This window comes from Microcaecilia unicolor, unplaced genomic scaffold (assembly GCF_901765095.1).
Source record: "Microcaecilia unicolor unplaced genomic scaffold, aMicUni1.1, whole genome shotgun sequence".
Classification (NCBI taxonomy): Eukaryota; Metazoa; Chordata; class Amphibia; order Gymnophiona; family Siphonopidae; genus Microcaecilia; species Microcaecilia unicolor.
The window spans coordinates 130690-143278 of NW_021963075.1; the positions used below are offsets into that span (position 1 = coordinate 130690).

Genomic DNA, 12589 nt, shown 5'->3' on the forward strand with positions numbered 1-12589 from the left:
AGGGAACCTTCTTAAGACACATTCCATTTCCTTCTCTACAAGTATGCTTTGACTTCTGTCCATATAAACACTGTTTTCTATTCCTGATTAAAACATCTATAGACTTGGACCGTGTATAAGGATCAGTCTAAAAGATAACTGACTGTCTATAGGATCTTGAATGTAATACTGCCGATTCTTAAGAATAAGAAGCAAGTGTCCTTTCATTGCACAAGTCTTTGTGACCTTGGTCATGCAAATTCAGCTTAACTCCCTTTTGAAAAATTGCCTTAACAATATCCGTAATTTAAATAGCCCACCTGTGCCCAGTAGTTAAGGCCTACTGGTTCCCAAACTGTGTGCTGTGGCACATTTTCCCTATCTCCCTCCTGCTGCTGCCACCTAAGCCACTGCTGCTGCTTCTCTAGATGAGCTGCAGTGGCAAAACAAACTGCCGCCACTGCAGGGCCAAACTGTCTATACCTGTGGCTGACGGTCCTGCCCTGGCCGAATGCCACGTCCTATTCCAAGGCACAGCCAGCAGCTGTGTGAATAAAGAGCTCTGCCTCGCGGTGGCTGTAGCTTGCTTTGCCGCTGCTGCTGGTCTAAAGAAGCAGCAATGATAGGAGGGTAGTTGGGTATGGGGGAGGACAGAGAGGAGGCAGATGCTGAATTAGGGAAGAAACAGAGAGGGGGCTTAGGCTGGATGGAAGGGGGAAGAGAAGGAGGGCAGAGGCTGGATGAAAAGGGAGAAGAGAAGGAGGGCATGCTTGGGAGTGTCGGTGGCTGGGGAATGCCACCAGTAATGTTCACCACACAGGCAGCGTGGAGGTCGGGCCTCAGACAATGAACCTCTTCAGATGGTGGGGCTTGGGCATCTCCATCTGCAAAGGTAGGACTCAACACTGTTGAGGAGAGGGGGGAAACATTTTAAAGGAAATGTATAGCCTAGGAGCGGCTGTGACCCAAGAAAGTTTTGGAACCATTGGTTTAGACTATTTTACATGATTAGTTTTCTCTGTGTGCTGTGCCCACTTTTCAGTTTGCCATAGAATACAGCTTTAGGAGTTGATGTCCTCCATTCTTAGGATATGGCCAGTCTGGGACTGGGCCATTGCCACTGTGTCTTCAAGAACCTTTCTGTTGAGTTCTCCCTTGCCACATTATTGCTGATGGACCTCAGAGAGCATTGAGGAAATTGCTTGAGATGCCTGTTTGATATTAAAGCAGGACTTTTGAGCATTGCTGATTTTGGAGCAGTCATGGGGCACTTTTGGATGCTGCTGTTTTGGCATCCAATATTCCTGTACCCAAAATTCTTGTGAGTATAAGTCTTGCAATTTAACATCAGTGCTGAAATGGCAATTCCAAAATGGCAGTGCCCAGAGCTCACATACCTATTTGATATAGCACCCATGATTTACATCCTTACAGCAGTGTAGCCAGTATAACAGTTATTGATTAAGAGAGTTTCCAAGTACGAATTCACCTGAAAAAGCAGATGGATGAAATGCTTTTGAAAATTATGAAGAAAGTGTGTGTGGAAAATAGAGCTATACTGAGTAGCATATTTTACTATTCAGTTGAATATGAATAACGGACATTGAGCTTTATAACATAAATAAAGGAAGCAACATGAAATCGGAGATCAAGTGGAGGGGGGGGGGGGTCAGTAGAATTTTACAGTGGAGCCTCGGATTATTCTTACTTGAATTCAAATCACTATTTGACTGAATACGAATAATGTATTCAGGGCCAAGTCGAATACGAATATTTGGTACAGCCCTAGTGGAAAAACAAAGATATGTTTATGGTATGCATTATAGATTATGGCTTTCATTTTAATAGATGTTCTGTGAATGCTGGGCCTCAGCAGATGTCAGGAGCCTCAAAGGAGATAGAGCAGTTCCTGAAGAAAATTCATCGAAGTAAAAAGGAACGGAAAGCTGCGCGGCCTCTTGTGATTGAGGTATATGATTACATAACACAGTAACAGTTAACAGATAATGACCAGCATGGTCTAGCTTGTCTGCCCAGCGAGATGCTAAGTCATACCTTCTGCTCTGTGAACAATATGCAAGTTACCTCTAAGGCTGCCTTTAGGATTGTACTTGCCTCTCCATACAGGATACTCCTTTCTGTCATTTGTTTTCTTTTGATCCCTTCTTAGTGCTAAATAGGGGAATCAATGTACTTATCCTACACCTTTTGAATTTTTTCACTACTTTTTATCTCCAGCTACACCATGAGGAAATTGAGCATCCACAATCTTTTCGGTGAAAAACTATGAATGTGAGGTCATTGGAGAAATGAGCTTGTATGCTAATTAATGACTTCTTGAAACAGACTAAAAATCATAATTTTCATATGGGTGATGACATGGGAGGGAGCTCAGATGATAAGGGTTCTAAAGCTGTCTAAAGTTCAAACTTTCCAGAGCAATGTACCATGTGTGTTTGAATTCCATGTGCTGGCACAATTGCATGGGGCCACCTCAGTTTCACTTTCTGCAGGGCCCATAGGACACGTTTTGCTGCAAGGGCTGGTCTGACCACTAGATGGACTTGGTATCTACTTAGGGCAGCACAGTTTAGGGGACAGCACAGTTGCAGCAATCAATGTCTGTTCAGCATCTCCCCATATTCCTCCAAGATGTTCAGTTGCGTCCCATCCTATTTCTTCCCATCCTTAACACTTTCATGGCAGAACTGCCATGTCAGTCATCTTGCTGGCACAACACTCATAGCACCCAGTGTGGGGCCTTGAGAATGTACAGATGCTCAAGGCCCGAGGGCTCCTGCCCCCTCCAAAGTTCCTGGTTCAGAAGGAGTGATGGGATCCAGCAAGCCTTGAATATGCATAGAACCTCAAGGCCTCACGCAGGGTGCAACAAATGTTGTGTTTGGCAAGCTGACATGCTGATGCTGTTGTGGAGAGGGAAGAGAAGCCATTGAACACTTTGGGGAGAGGGAGGATATGGGGATGCTGGACACCAAGGTGGAGGGGAATAGGGGTGGGGTGGGGAAGGCCTTGAACCTCCCTACCACATTTTCCTATGCTGTTGGTACCAACATGTACAGTGACAACTGGCTCCTGCCCAGGTCTGTCTAGGTAATGTGTGAGGTTCACCAACTTTGCACCAGGCAGGCAAGTGACCAAGCAATCCTCACATCCGTCAGCCACCCAGCTATCTACATGCCTAATGTTTGAATCACTAACTATAACAGTTATCCTAGCCCTTCCCTCTTGGGCAGAAGCCCCTGGAGACGCATATTGTAGGGAGCCAGATAGCTCCCCTGGTAGCCCTTACCTGGCTACCCTTAGAAGGGAGGTGTTCGGGGATAAACATAACCAACAATATCAGGTATACAACATAGGTAATTTTATTGTATGACAAAAAGAATGTCATAGATAATACAATAAATGTAAGGTACTTACAGTACAGGAGAATAATCTGGCAAAGACAATGAAATAATATTGTTAGCTGAGGGGAAAGTCCTTTCTCAGATACTGTCTGCAAAGCACTGCTCAGGGACTGCGTAGGGGTTCTTTCCCAAAGTGTCTTGTGCAGTTCATACTTATATACATAGGTTATCTCATAATAGTGTAAACATATGCTTCTGTGCTTCCCACTGCAATTCCGTTCCCAGCATAGAAAGGATGTGCTTTTGGTACATCAGCAAAACTAATCAGGCTGCAGAAACATAAGGATGTCAGATATATCTATCGTGCCCTGGCACACATTGTCTGTATAGCAGATGGTGGTGTCATGTGTGTCACTACAAATCCTCATGTGAGCTGGGAGAGGCCAGCTGTAATAAGTTATATGTACTGACTTGCTTAGGCTATCAGATTGTGTACGTACAAGGTCATGAATAGTTCAGGGTCCTTGCACAGTATTGCTAACTGTACAGGTATTATGGTGGAGGGCTATCAATATTCAGAGAGTATATTGCATTCTCCGAGGACAAGCAGGCTGCTTGTTCTCACGACTGGGTGACGTCCGCGGCAGCCCCCACCAACCGGAAAAAAGCTTCGCGGGACGGTCGGCACGCAGGGCACGCCCACCGCGCATGCGCGGCCGTCTTCCCGCCCGTGCACGACCGCTCCCGCCAGTTCCTTTTTTTCCGCGCCTGGAGAGAGTCGTGCTTTGCCGCTCTCTCTACTTCAGCCGCCGGATTCTTGCGATCGCGTATACGCGGATCGCGCTTCGTTAATTTAATTTAATTTCCTTTTATTTTCTTTCTTTTTACAAAAAAAAAAAAAAGACTGCGCGTGTGGAGCACGCGCTCCCCTTTTCCCTCGCTTCCAGCGGGGACGCTACATTGCGGCCTAGTGGTCGCTCGGTCGTTGTTTTTTCGTGGTGTGATTTTAGCCACCATTGACGACTTTGACTTCGCCGACGTGATTTTTCCGTCGATGTCCTCGAAGGTCCCGAGTGGATTTAAAAAGTGTGGTCGCTGCGGCCGGCCGATCTCGCAGACCGACACCCACGCTTGGTGCCTCCAGTGCCTCGGGCCGGAGCACAATCTCAAGTCGTGTGCTTTGTGTCTCGGTCTCCGGAAACGGACTCAGGTTGCGAGGCAAGTTCTGCGGGACCGTCTTTTTGGAACTTGCGCCGGCCCCTCGACGTCGACCTCGACGGCATCGGTATCGAAGGCCGGTTCTTCGGTACCGGTATCGATGCCCGAGACATCGGCACCGATGGCAGCGACCCCAGGAGAACAGGTCCCGCCGGTCCGCCGGTGAGAGTGAGGTTGAGAGGCCGCGTGGGCAGTCGGCCCCGGTCACTCCCTCAACTCGTGAGCCACGGGACCGAACCCTGTCTGACCCGGTGCCTCGAGACCGAGGGGGATCGACCTCCTCCTCTTCCATGCCCTCCGGCGCCGGTGACGTGCATCGAAAGAAGGACAAAAAGCGTCGTCACCGGACGCCCTCGGTGCATCCTGAAGAGGAGTCGACGCCGAAGCGTCATCGTCGAGAGGAGAGGTCCCCGTCGGTTGTGGAGGTACCGACGCGTCGGGGTTCCGGCACCTCGGTGCCGTCTCCTGGCTCCCAGCAGCTTCCGGCACCGACACCCTTACCGGCCCCACCGCCTTTCCTGGCAGCGGGCCTGGACGAGTGCCTCAGAGCCATCCTTCCGGGGATCCTGGAAGGGCTGATGCGCCAGGCTGTGCCGGCGCCGGGGGTGCTTGCGCCCTCGGCGCCGATGACTGTGGCGCCGGCGAGCTCTAGCCCGGCGCCGGAGCTGTCGACACCGCCGCCGCTTGCGGTGCTGGTCTCGACTGCTACGCAGGTGGAGTCCCCGTCGACGTCGATGGAGGGAGCTCCGTCCCCGCCGGCGCGGGAGTCCACCGCTCGACGACACCGAGACCTCGGTGCCTCGACGTCGAGCCGGGCCCGGTACAGGACTCAGCTACATGAGCTAATGTCCGATACCGAGGATGAGGACTCGTGGGGGGAAGAGGAGGACCCTAGATATTTCTCCTCAGAGGAGTCTACGGGCCTTCCCTCGGACCCCACGCCTTCACCGGAGAGGAAGCTCTCACCTCCTGAGAGCCTCTCCTTTGCCTCCTTTGTGCGGGATATGTCGATCACCATTCCCTTCCCCGTGGTCTCTGTGGAAGAGCCGAGGGCCGAGATGCTCGAGGTCCTCGACTATCCATCACCACCTAGAGAGTCCTCCACGGTGCCGCTGCACAATGTCCTGAAGGAGACGCTGCTCCGGAACTGGGTGAGACCGTTAACTAACCCCACCATTCCCAAGAAAGCAGAGTCCCAGTACAGGATCCACTCCGACCCAGAGCTCATGCGGCCCCAATTGCCCCATGACTCAGCGGTCGTGGATTCTGCTCTCAAGAGGGCACGGAGTTCGAGGGATACCGCCTCGGCGCCCCCGGGGCGGGAGTCTCGCACTCTGGACTCGTTTGGGAGGAAGGCCTACCAATCCTCCATGCTCGTGACCCGCATCCAGTCATACCTGCTCTATATGAGCATCCACATGCGGACCAATGTGCAACAGCTGGCGGACCTGGTCGAGAAGCTCCCGCCGGAGCAGTCCAGGCCTTATCAGGAGGTGGTCAGGCAGCTGAAGGCATGCAGAAAGTTCCTGTCCAGGGGTATTTTTGACACCTGTGACGTGGCATCTCGTGCTGCGGCCCAAGGTATAGTGATGCGCAGGCTCTCATGGCTGCGCGCCTCTGACCTGGACAACCGCACCCAGCAGAGACTGGCCGACGTCCCTTGCCGGGGGGATAACATTTTCGGTGAGAAGGTCGAGCAGATGGTGGACCAACTGCATCAGCGGGAAACCGCTCTCGACAAGCTCTCCCACCGGGCGCCTTCAGCATCCGCCCCCACTGGTGGGCGTTTTTCCCGGGCACGGCAGGCTGCACCCTATTCTTTTGCAAAGCGTAGGTACAACCAGCCGGCCCGAAGGCCTCGTCAGGCACAGGGACAGCCCCAGCGCGCTCGTTCCCGTCAACAGCGTGCGCCTAAGCAGCCCCCTGCGCCTCCACAGCAAAAGCCGGGGACAGGCTTTTGACTGGATCCACGGGAACATAGCCGCCCTACAAGTGTCCGTACCGGACGATCTGCCGGTCGGAGGGAGGTTAAAATTTTTTCACCAAAGGTGGCCTCTCATAACCTCCGACCAGTGGGTTCTCCAAATAGTGCGGTGCGGATACGCCCTGAATTTGGCCTCCCTGCCTCCAAATTGTCCTCCGGGAGCTCAGTCTTTCAGCTCCCATCACAAGCAGGTACTTGCAGAGGAACTCTCCGCCCTTCTCAGCGCCAATGCGGTCGAGCCCGTACCACCCGGGCAGGAAGGGCAGGGATTCTATTCCAGGTACTTCCTTGTGGAAAAGAAAACAGGGGGGATGCGTCCCATCCTAGACCTGAGAGGCCTGAACAAATTCCTGGTCAAAGAAAAGTTCAGGATGCTTTCCTTGGGCACCCTTCTGCCAATGATTCAGAAAAACGATTGGCTATGTTCCCTGGATTTAAAGGACGCATATACTCACATACCGATACTGCCAGCTCACAGACAGTATCTCAGATTCCGCCTGGGCGCACGCCACTTTCAGTATTGTGTGCTGCCATTTGGGCTCGCCTCTGCCCCACGAGTGTTTACCAAGTGCCTCGTGGTGGTAGCGGCCTACCTACGCAAGCTGGGAGTGCACGTGTTCCCATATCTCGACGATTGGCTGGTCAAGAACACCTCGGAGGCAGGAGCCCTCCGGTCCATGCAGTGCACTATTCAACTTCTGGAGCTGCTGGGGTTTGTGATAAATTACCCAAAGTCCCATCTCCAACCGTCCCAGTCTCTGGAATTCATAGGAGCGCTGCTGAATACCCAGACGGCTCGGGCCTTTCTTCCCGAAGCGAGGGCCGCCAATCTCCTGGCCCTGGCTTCGCAGACCAGAGCGTCCCAGCAGATCACAGCTCGGCAGACGTTGAGACTTCTGGGTCATATGGCCTCCACAGTTCATGTGACTCCCAGGCTCGTCTTCACATGAGATCTGCTCAATGGACCCTAGCTTCCCAGTGGTTCCAAGCCACCGGGAATCTAGAAGATGTCATCCGCCTCTCCACCAGCTGCCGCACTTCACTGCTCTGGTGGACCATTCGGACCAATTTGACACTGGGATGTCCATTTCAAATTCCACAGCCCACGAAAGTGCTGACGACGGATGCCTCTCGCCTGGGGTGGGGAGCTCATGTCGATGGGCTGCACACCCAGGGTATGTGGTCCCTCCAGGAAAAGGATCTGCAGATCAACCTCCTGGAGCTCCGAGCGATCTGGAACGCACTGAAGGCTTTCAGAGATCGGCTGTCCTGTCAAATTATCCAAATTCGGACAGACAATCAGGTTGCAATGTATTACATCAACAAGCAGGGGGGCACCGGATCTCGCTCCCTGTGTCAGGAAGCCGTCGGGATGTGGCGTTGGGCCTGCCAGTTCTGCATGCTTCTCCAAGCCACATACCTGGCAGGTGTAAACAACAGTCTGGCCGACAAACTGAGCAGAGTCATGCAACCGCACGAGTGGTCGCTCCATTCCAGAGTGGTACGCAAGATCTTCCGAGAGTGGGGCACCCCCTCGGTGGATCTTTTCGCCTCTCAGACCAACCACAAGCTGCCTCTGTTCTGTTCCAGACTTCAGACACACGGCAGGCTAGCGTCAGATGCCTTTCTCCTTCATTGGGGGACCGGCCTCCTGTATGCTTATCCTCCCATACCTTTGGTGGGGAAGACCTTACTGAAGCTCAAGCAAGACCGCGGCACCATGATTCTGATAGCGCCCTTTTGGCCCCGTCAGATCTGGTTCCCTCTTCTTCTGGAGTTGTCCTCCGAAGAACCGTGGAGATTGGAGTGTTTTCCGACTCTCATTTCGCAGAACGACGGAGCGTTGCTGCACCCCAACCTTCAATCCCTGGCTCTCACGGCCTGGATGTTGAGGGCGTAGACTTCGCTGCGTTGGGTCTGTCTGAGGGTGTCTCCCGGGTCTTGCTTGCCTCTAGGAAGGATTCCACTAAGAAGAGTTACTTTTTCAAGTGGAGGAGGTTTGTCGTTTGGTGTGAGAGCAAGGCCCTAGAACCTCGTTCTTGCCCTGCACAGAACCTGCTTGAATACCTTCTACACTTATCAGAGTCTGGCCTCAAGACCAACTCAGTAAGGAATCACCTCAGTGCGATTAGTGCTTACCATTATCGTGTGGAAGGTAAAGCCATCTCTGGAGAGCCTTTGGTCGTTCGATTCATGAGAGGCTTGCTTTTGTCAAAGCCCCCTATCAAGCCTCCTACAGTGTCATGGGATCTCAACGTCGTCCTCACCCAGCTGATGAAACCTCCTTTTGAGCCACTGAATACCTGCCATCTGAAGTACTTGACCTGGAAGGTCATTTTCTTGGTGGCAGTTACTTCAGCTCGTAGGGTCAGTGAGCTTCAAGCCCTAGTAGTTCATGCTCCATATACCAAATTTCATCACAACAGAGTAGTGCTCTGCACCCACCCAAAGTTCCTGCCGAAGGTGGTGTCGGAGTTCCATCTTAACCAGTCAATTGTCTTGCCAACATTCTTCCCCAGGCCGCATACCCGCCCTGCTGAACGTCAGTTGCACACATTGGACTGCAAGAGAGCATTGGCCTTCTACTTGGAGCGGACACAGCCCCACAGACAGTCCGCCCAATTGTTTGTTTCTTTCGACCCTAACAGGCTAGGGGTCGCTGTCGGGAAACGCACCATCTCCAATTGGCTAGCAGATTGCATTTCCTTCACTTACGCCCAGGCTGGGCTGACTCTTGAGGGTCATGTCACGGCTCATAGTGTTAGAGCCATGGCAGCGTCAGTGGCCCACTTGAAGTCAGCCACTATTGAAGAGATTTGCAAGGCTGCGACGTGGTCATCTGTCCACACATTCACATCACATTACTGCCTCCAGCAGGATACCCGACGCGACAGTCGGTTCGGGCAGTCGGTGCTGCAGAATCTGTTTGGGGTGTAAATCCAACTCCACCCTCCAGGACCCGAATTTATTCTGGTCAGGCTGCACTCTCAGTTAGTTGTTCTTCGTAGGTCAATTTCTGTTGTAAACTCGCCGTTGCGAGGTTCAATTGACCTGGGTTCTTGTTTTGAGTGAGCCTGAGAGCTAGGGATACCCCAGTCGTGAGAACAAGCAGCCTGCTTGTCCTCGGAGAAAGGGTATGATACATACCTGTAGCAGTTGTTCTCCGAGGACAGCAGGCTGATTGTTCTCACCTACCCTCCCTCCTCCCCTTTGGAGTTGTGTGTTTCATCTTTTGCTAGTTATTCAACTGGCGGGAGCGGTCGCGCACGGGCGGGAAGACGGCCGCGCATGCGCGGTGGGCGTGCCCTGCGTGCCGACCGTCCCGCGAAGCTTTTTTCCGGTTGGTGGGGGCTGCCGCGGACGTCACCCAGTCGTGAGAACAATCAGCCTGCTGTCCTCGGAGAACAACTGCTACAGGTATGTATCATACCCTTTCCCCAGAGGGCAGGTCTTGGTTGCAGGATCACTTTCTGCCTCTTCAAGGTGAAGCTGTCCTTTGAAGTGACTTCCTCCTCCATGGCAACTCAGATGTTGCCAGGTTGGACGTGTAACTCCTATACAATGTCTGTGTAGGTTTCCTCTATATAACTATCTACCCCAGCTACTCCAAGTCTGCTAGTCTAGCTTCCAGGAATCAGACTCATTCCCTGAGTGCTGAGAGCTCTTTCCACTGAATACACACACATGACCTCTCACATGTAACACTGAATGCAAAAGACTGGATAGCCCCTATTTCGCTGCTGGACGGCTGCCCGCATCTTAGTATCTGTGAGCTGTTAATGGAGTAGATCTTTGTAAACTAAAGACATTTATTTATTTTTAGGTTTCCCTCAAAGGCCTAAAAATACTGTTTTGCTAAGAGCTTTGTTAAAAAAAAAAAAAAACAATAAAAATGACCAGTTGTCAACAAAAAAATTTGCTTTTCTCTTTTGGCATGTTCTTCATTTCTCTTTTATTTAAAAGCATTCTGTAGCTATGGGTTACTATGTCTGTGCAGTGCTATTCAGCTTTGTCCACTGAGAAGACAGATTTGCTTACCTATAACAAGTGTTCTGTGAAGATAGAAGAATACCTCCTGCAAAATCCTTCAGTTTCCAAGTTTATTAAAGAACTTTCTATCCTGCCCATCAGTAGTATGTCTGACTGTCTTACAGTCTAATCATGAGATGGGGAGGGGGAAGTATAGACAATAGTATTAGTGTAGGTAAGGGGTTGGAACTACAATATTAGATAGGACAGAGGACAGTGGAGGGGGAGGGGGAATTCAATGGGGAGTTGCTCTGTGAGTAGGTCTCACATCTTAGGTCTCACATCTGATTTGTACAAAAAGGAGTCAAGTATTGTAGCATTTGTATCCCACATTTTCCCACCAATTTGCAGGCTCAATGTGGCTTACATTTGCCTTAATGGCGGTTGCCGTTTCCAGGTAACAGAATAACAAATGGCATTGCGTTAAGGTGCATACATACATGGTAACATACATAGAACATAACATATATGGGACATCTGTGAATAAGAATTACCTAGGGAATTGTCTTCTGTAATAGCTACAAACAGAATGGAAGTAGCCCTGCATAATTATATTGATGTGGGACTTTCTGCACATGCCCTTCTCTAGGGCTCTAAGCTTTGTTTCTATTGTTCATACTTGAGGCTGTCAGATGACCTTAACCCATTTGAGAACTGATGCCTGTCTATCCTCTGAGACAGTGGTTCCCAATCCTGGTTCTGGAGGCACCCCAGCCAGTCAGGTTTTTAGGATATCCACAATGAATATTCATTATGGATATCCAGAAAATCTGACTGGCTGAGGTGCCTCCATGACCAGGTTTGGGGACCACTGCTCAGAGACTATCTTTTACAGCAAAAGTTGGCTTATTCTTTCTCTCTGTGAGAGCTCAGCTATATTTAATAATGTGGGGCTATTTCACCATTCTAATAATCCATATAACCAGCCCTATTGGTTTGTAACAAAATTTTAAATAGACGTTTGTGTTTATTCAAAGCACTATTAAAAGCTCATATCAGGTAGTTCTTATTGGCTGAAATACGTGATTCTTTTGTTTGCACATAAAAAATAAATTCATATTATTAAATGCTAAGTTATTCACTGTTTCAATGTCAGTAAGCGAATCATGAATTTATATAAAGTATGAATGAAGAATGCTATTAATTAGTATTTGTTTTAGTGCAAAAGCAAATGTGATAACTTACATGTTGTAGCATTAACACTAAGTATACCGTCTCGTCTGATTATTTGATTTAATGCAAAGCATTCTGTTTGTAGAAATCTTTACCTCTTGGAAGTGAAACAGGTCAATCCAACATCACAAGGAAGCTGATTACTGTAAGTACAGAAATTATGTCCTGATGGGAATTGTTAATAATCTACAACATTTTATAGAAGCTATAACTGAAGAGAGTAGGCACCAGACTCCCTCATATCTGCACATACTAGGTTGTACTTCATACCTGTGGAATTGCATTCCATTCAGCTGAAAGTCTAAGGGCCACACTTAATTTGATGTCTTTGCTGCAGCTTTATAGATGTATTTCTTATACAAGAAAATGAACAGATGAGTGACAGTACACAATTGCATTACCTGCTCCTGGGGAAATTCTGCCCATTATAAAATTTGTGCAGAATTCCGCCAGAGCACAGAATTTACCCATTTATATGCAGAAATTCATAGGCTGGCAGGATGTAGAGCTGCAGTTGAAAGCAAGTAGGTGCCATTCTCTCGTCCTGCATTACATGGCTCTGTCAGACTGTGCTATGCTTTTGAGAGCATTACGAGATTTTGAATACTGATATGACTCCTACTTTCAGAAAGTTGCATATGCAAGAAAAGTCAGACAGGGTCTGAACCAGTCTTGCAGAAGTGCTTAGTGTTGGGAGTTGCTGGAGAGGCAGTGCAGGGAAGATGTTGGCTGAAGAAACTGGGGGTACAGGGGTGTGTGTGAGAGGGGGGATTATGGAGCTCTGGAGATGAACTGGGAGAAACAGAAGGGAACAAAGGGGCATTTATTGTGAGAGAGAGAC

The 12589-nt window shown here is 49.9% G+C and overlaps 1 protein-coding gene across 1 annotated transcript in view; it reads left to right on the plus strand.

Annotated features, from left to right (window-relative positions):
* The window catches only part of LOC115458893 (presequence protease, mitochondrial-like), a gene marked incomplete at its 5' end in the record, with an annotated part of 169180 nt that overhangs the window by 117358 nt on the left and 39233 nt on the right, over positions 1 to 12589 (plus strand). Inside the window, 2 exon segments of the mRNA XM_030188734.1 lie at positions 1828 to 1948; positions 11834 to 11893. Coding sequence (XP_030044594.1) covers positions 1828 to 1948; positions 11834 to 11893 — 181 coding nt within the window.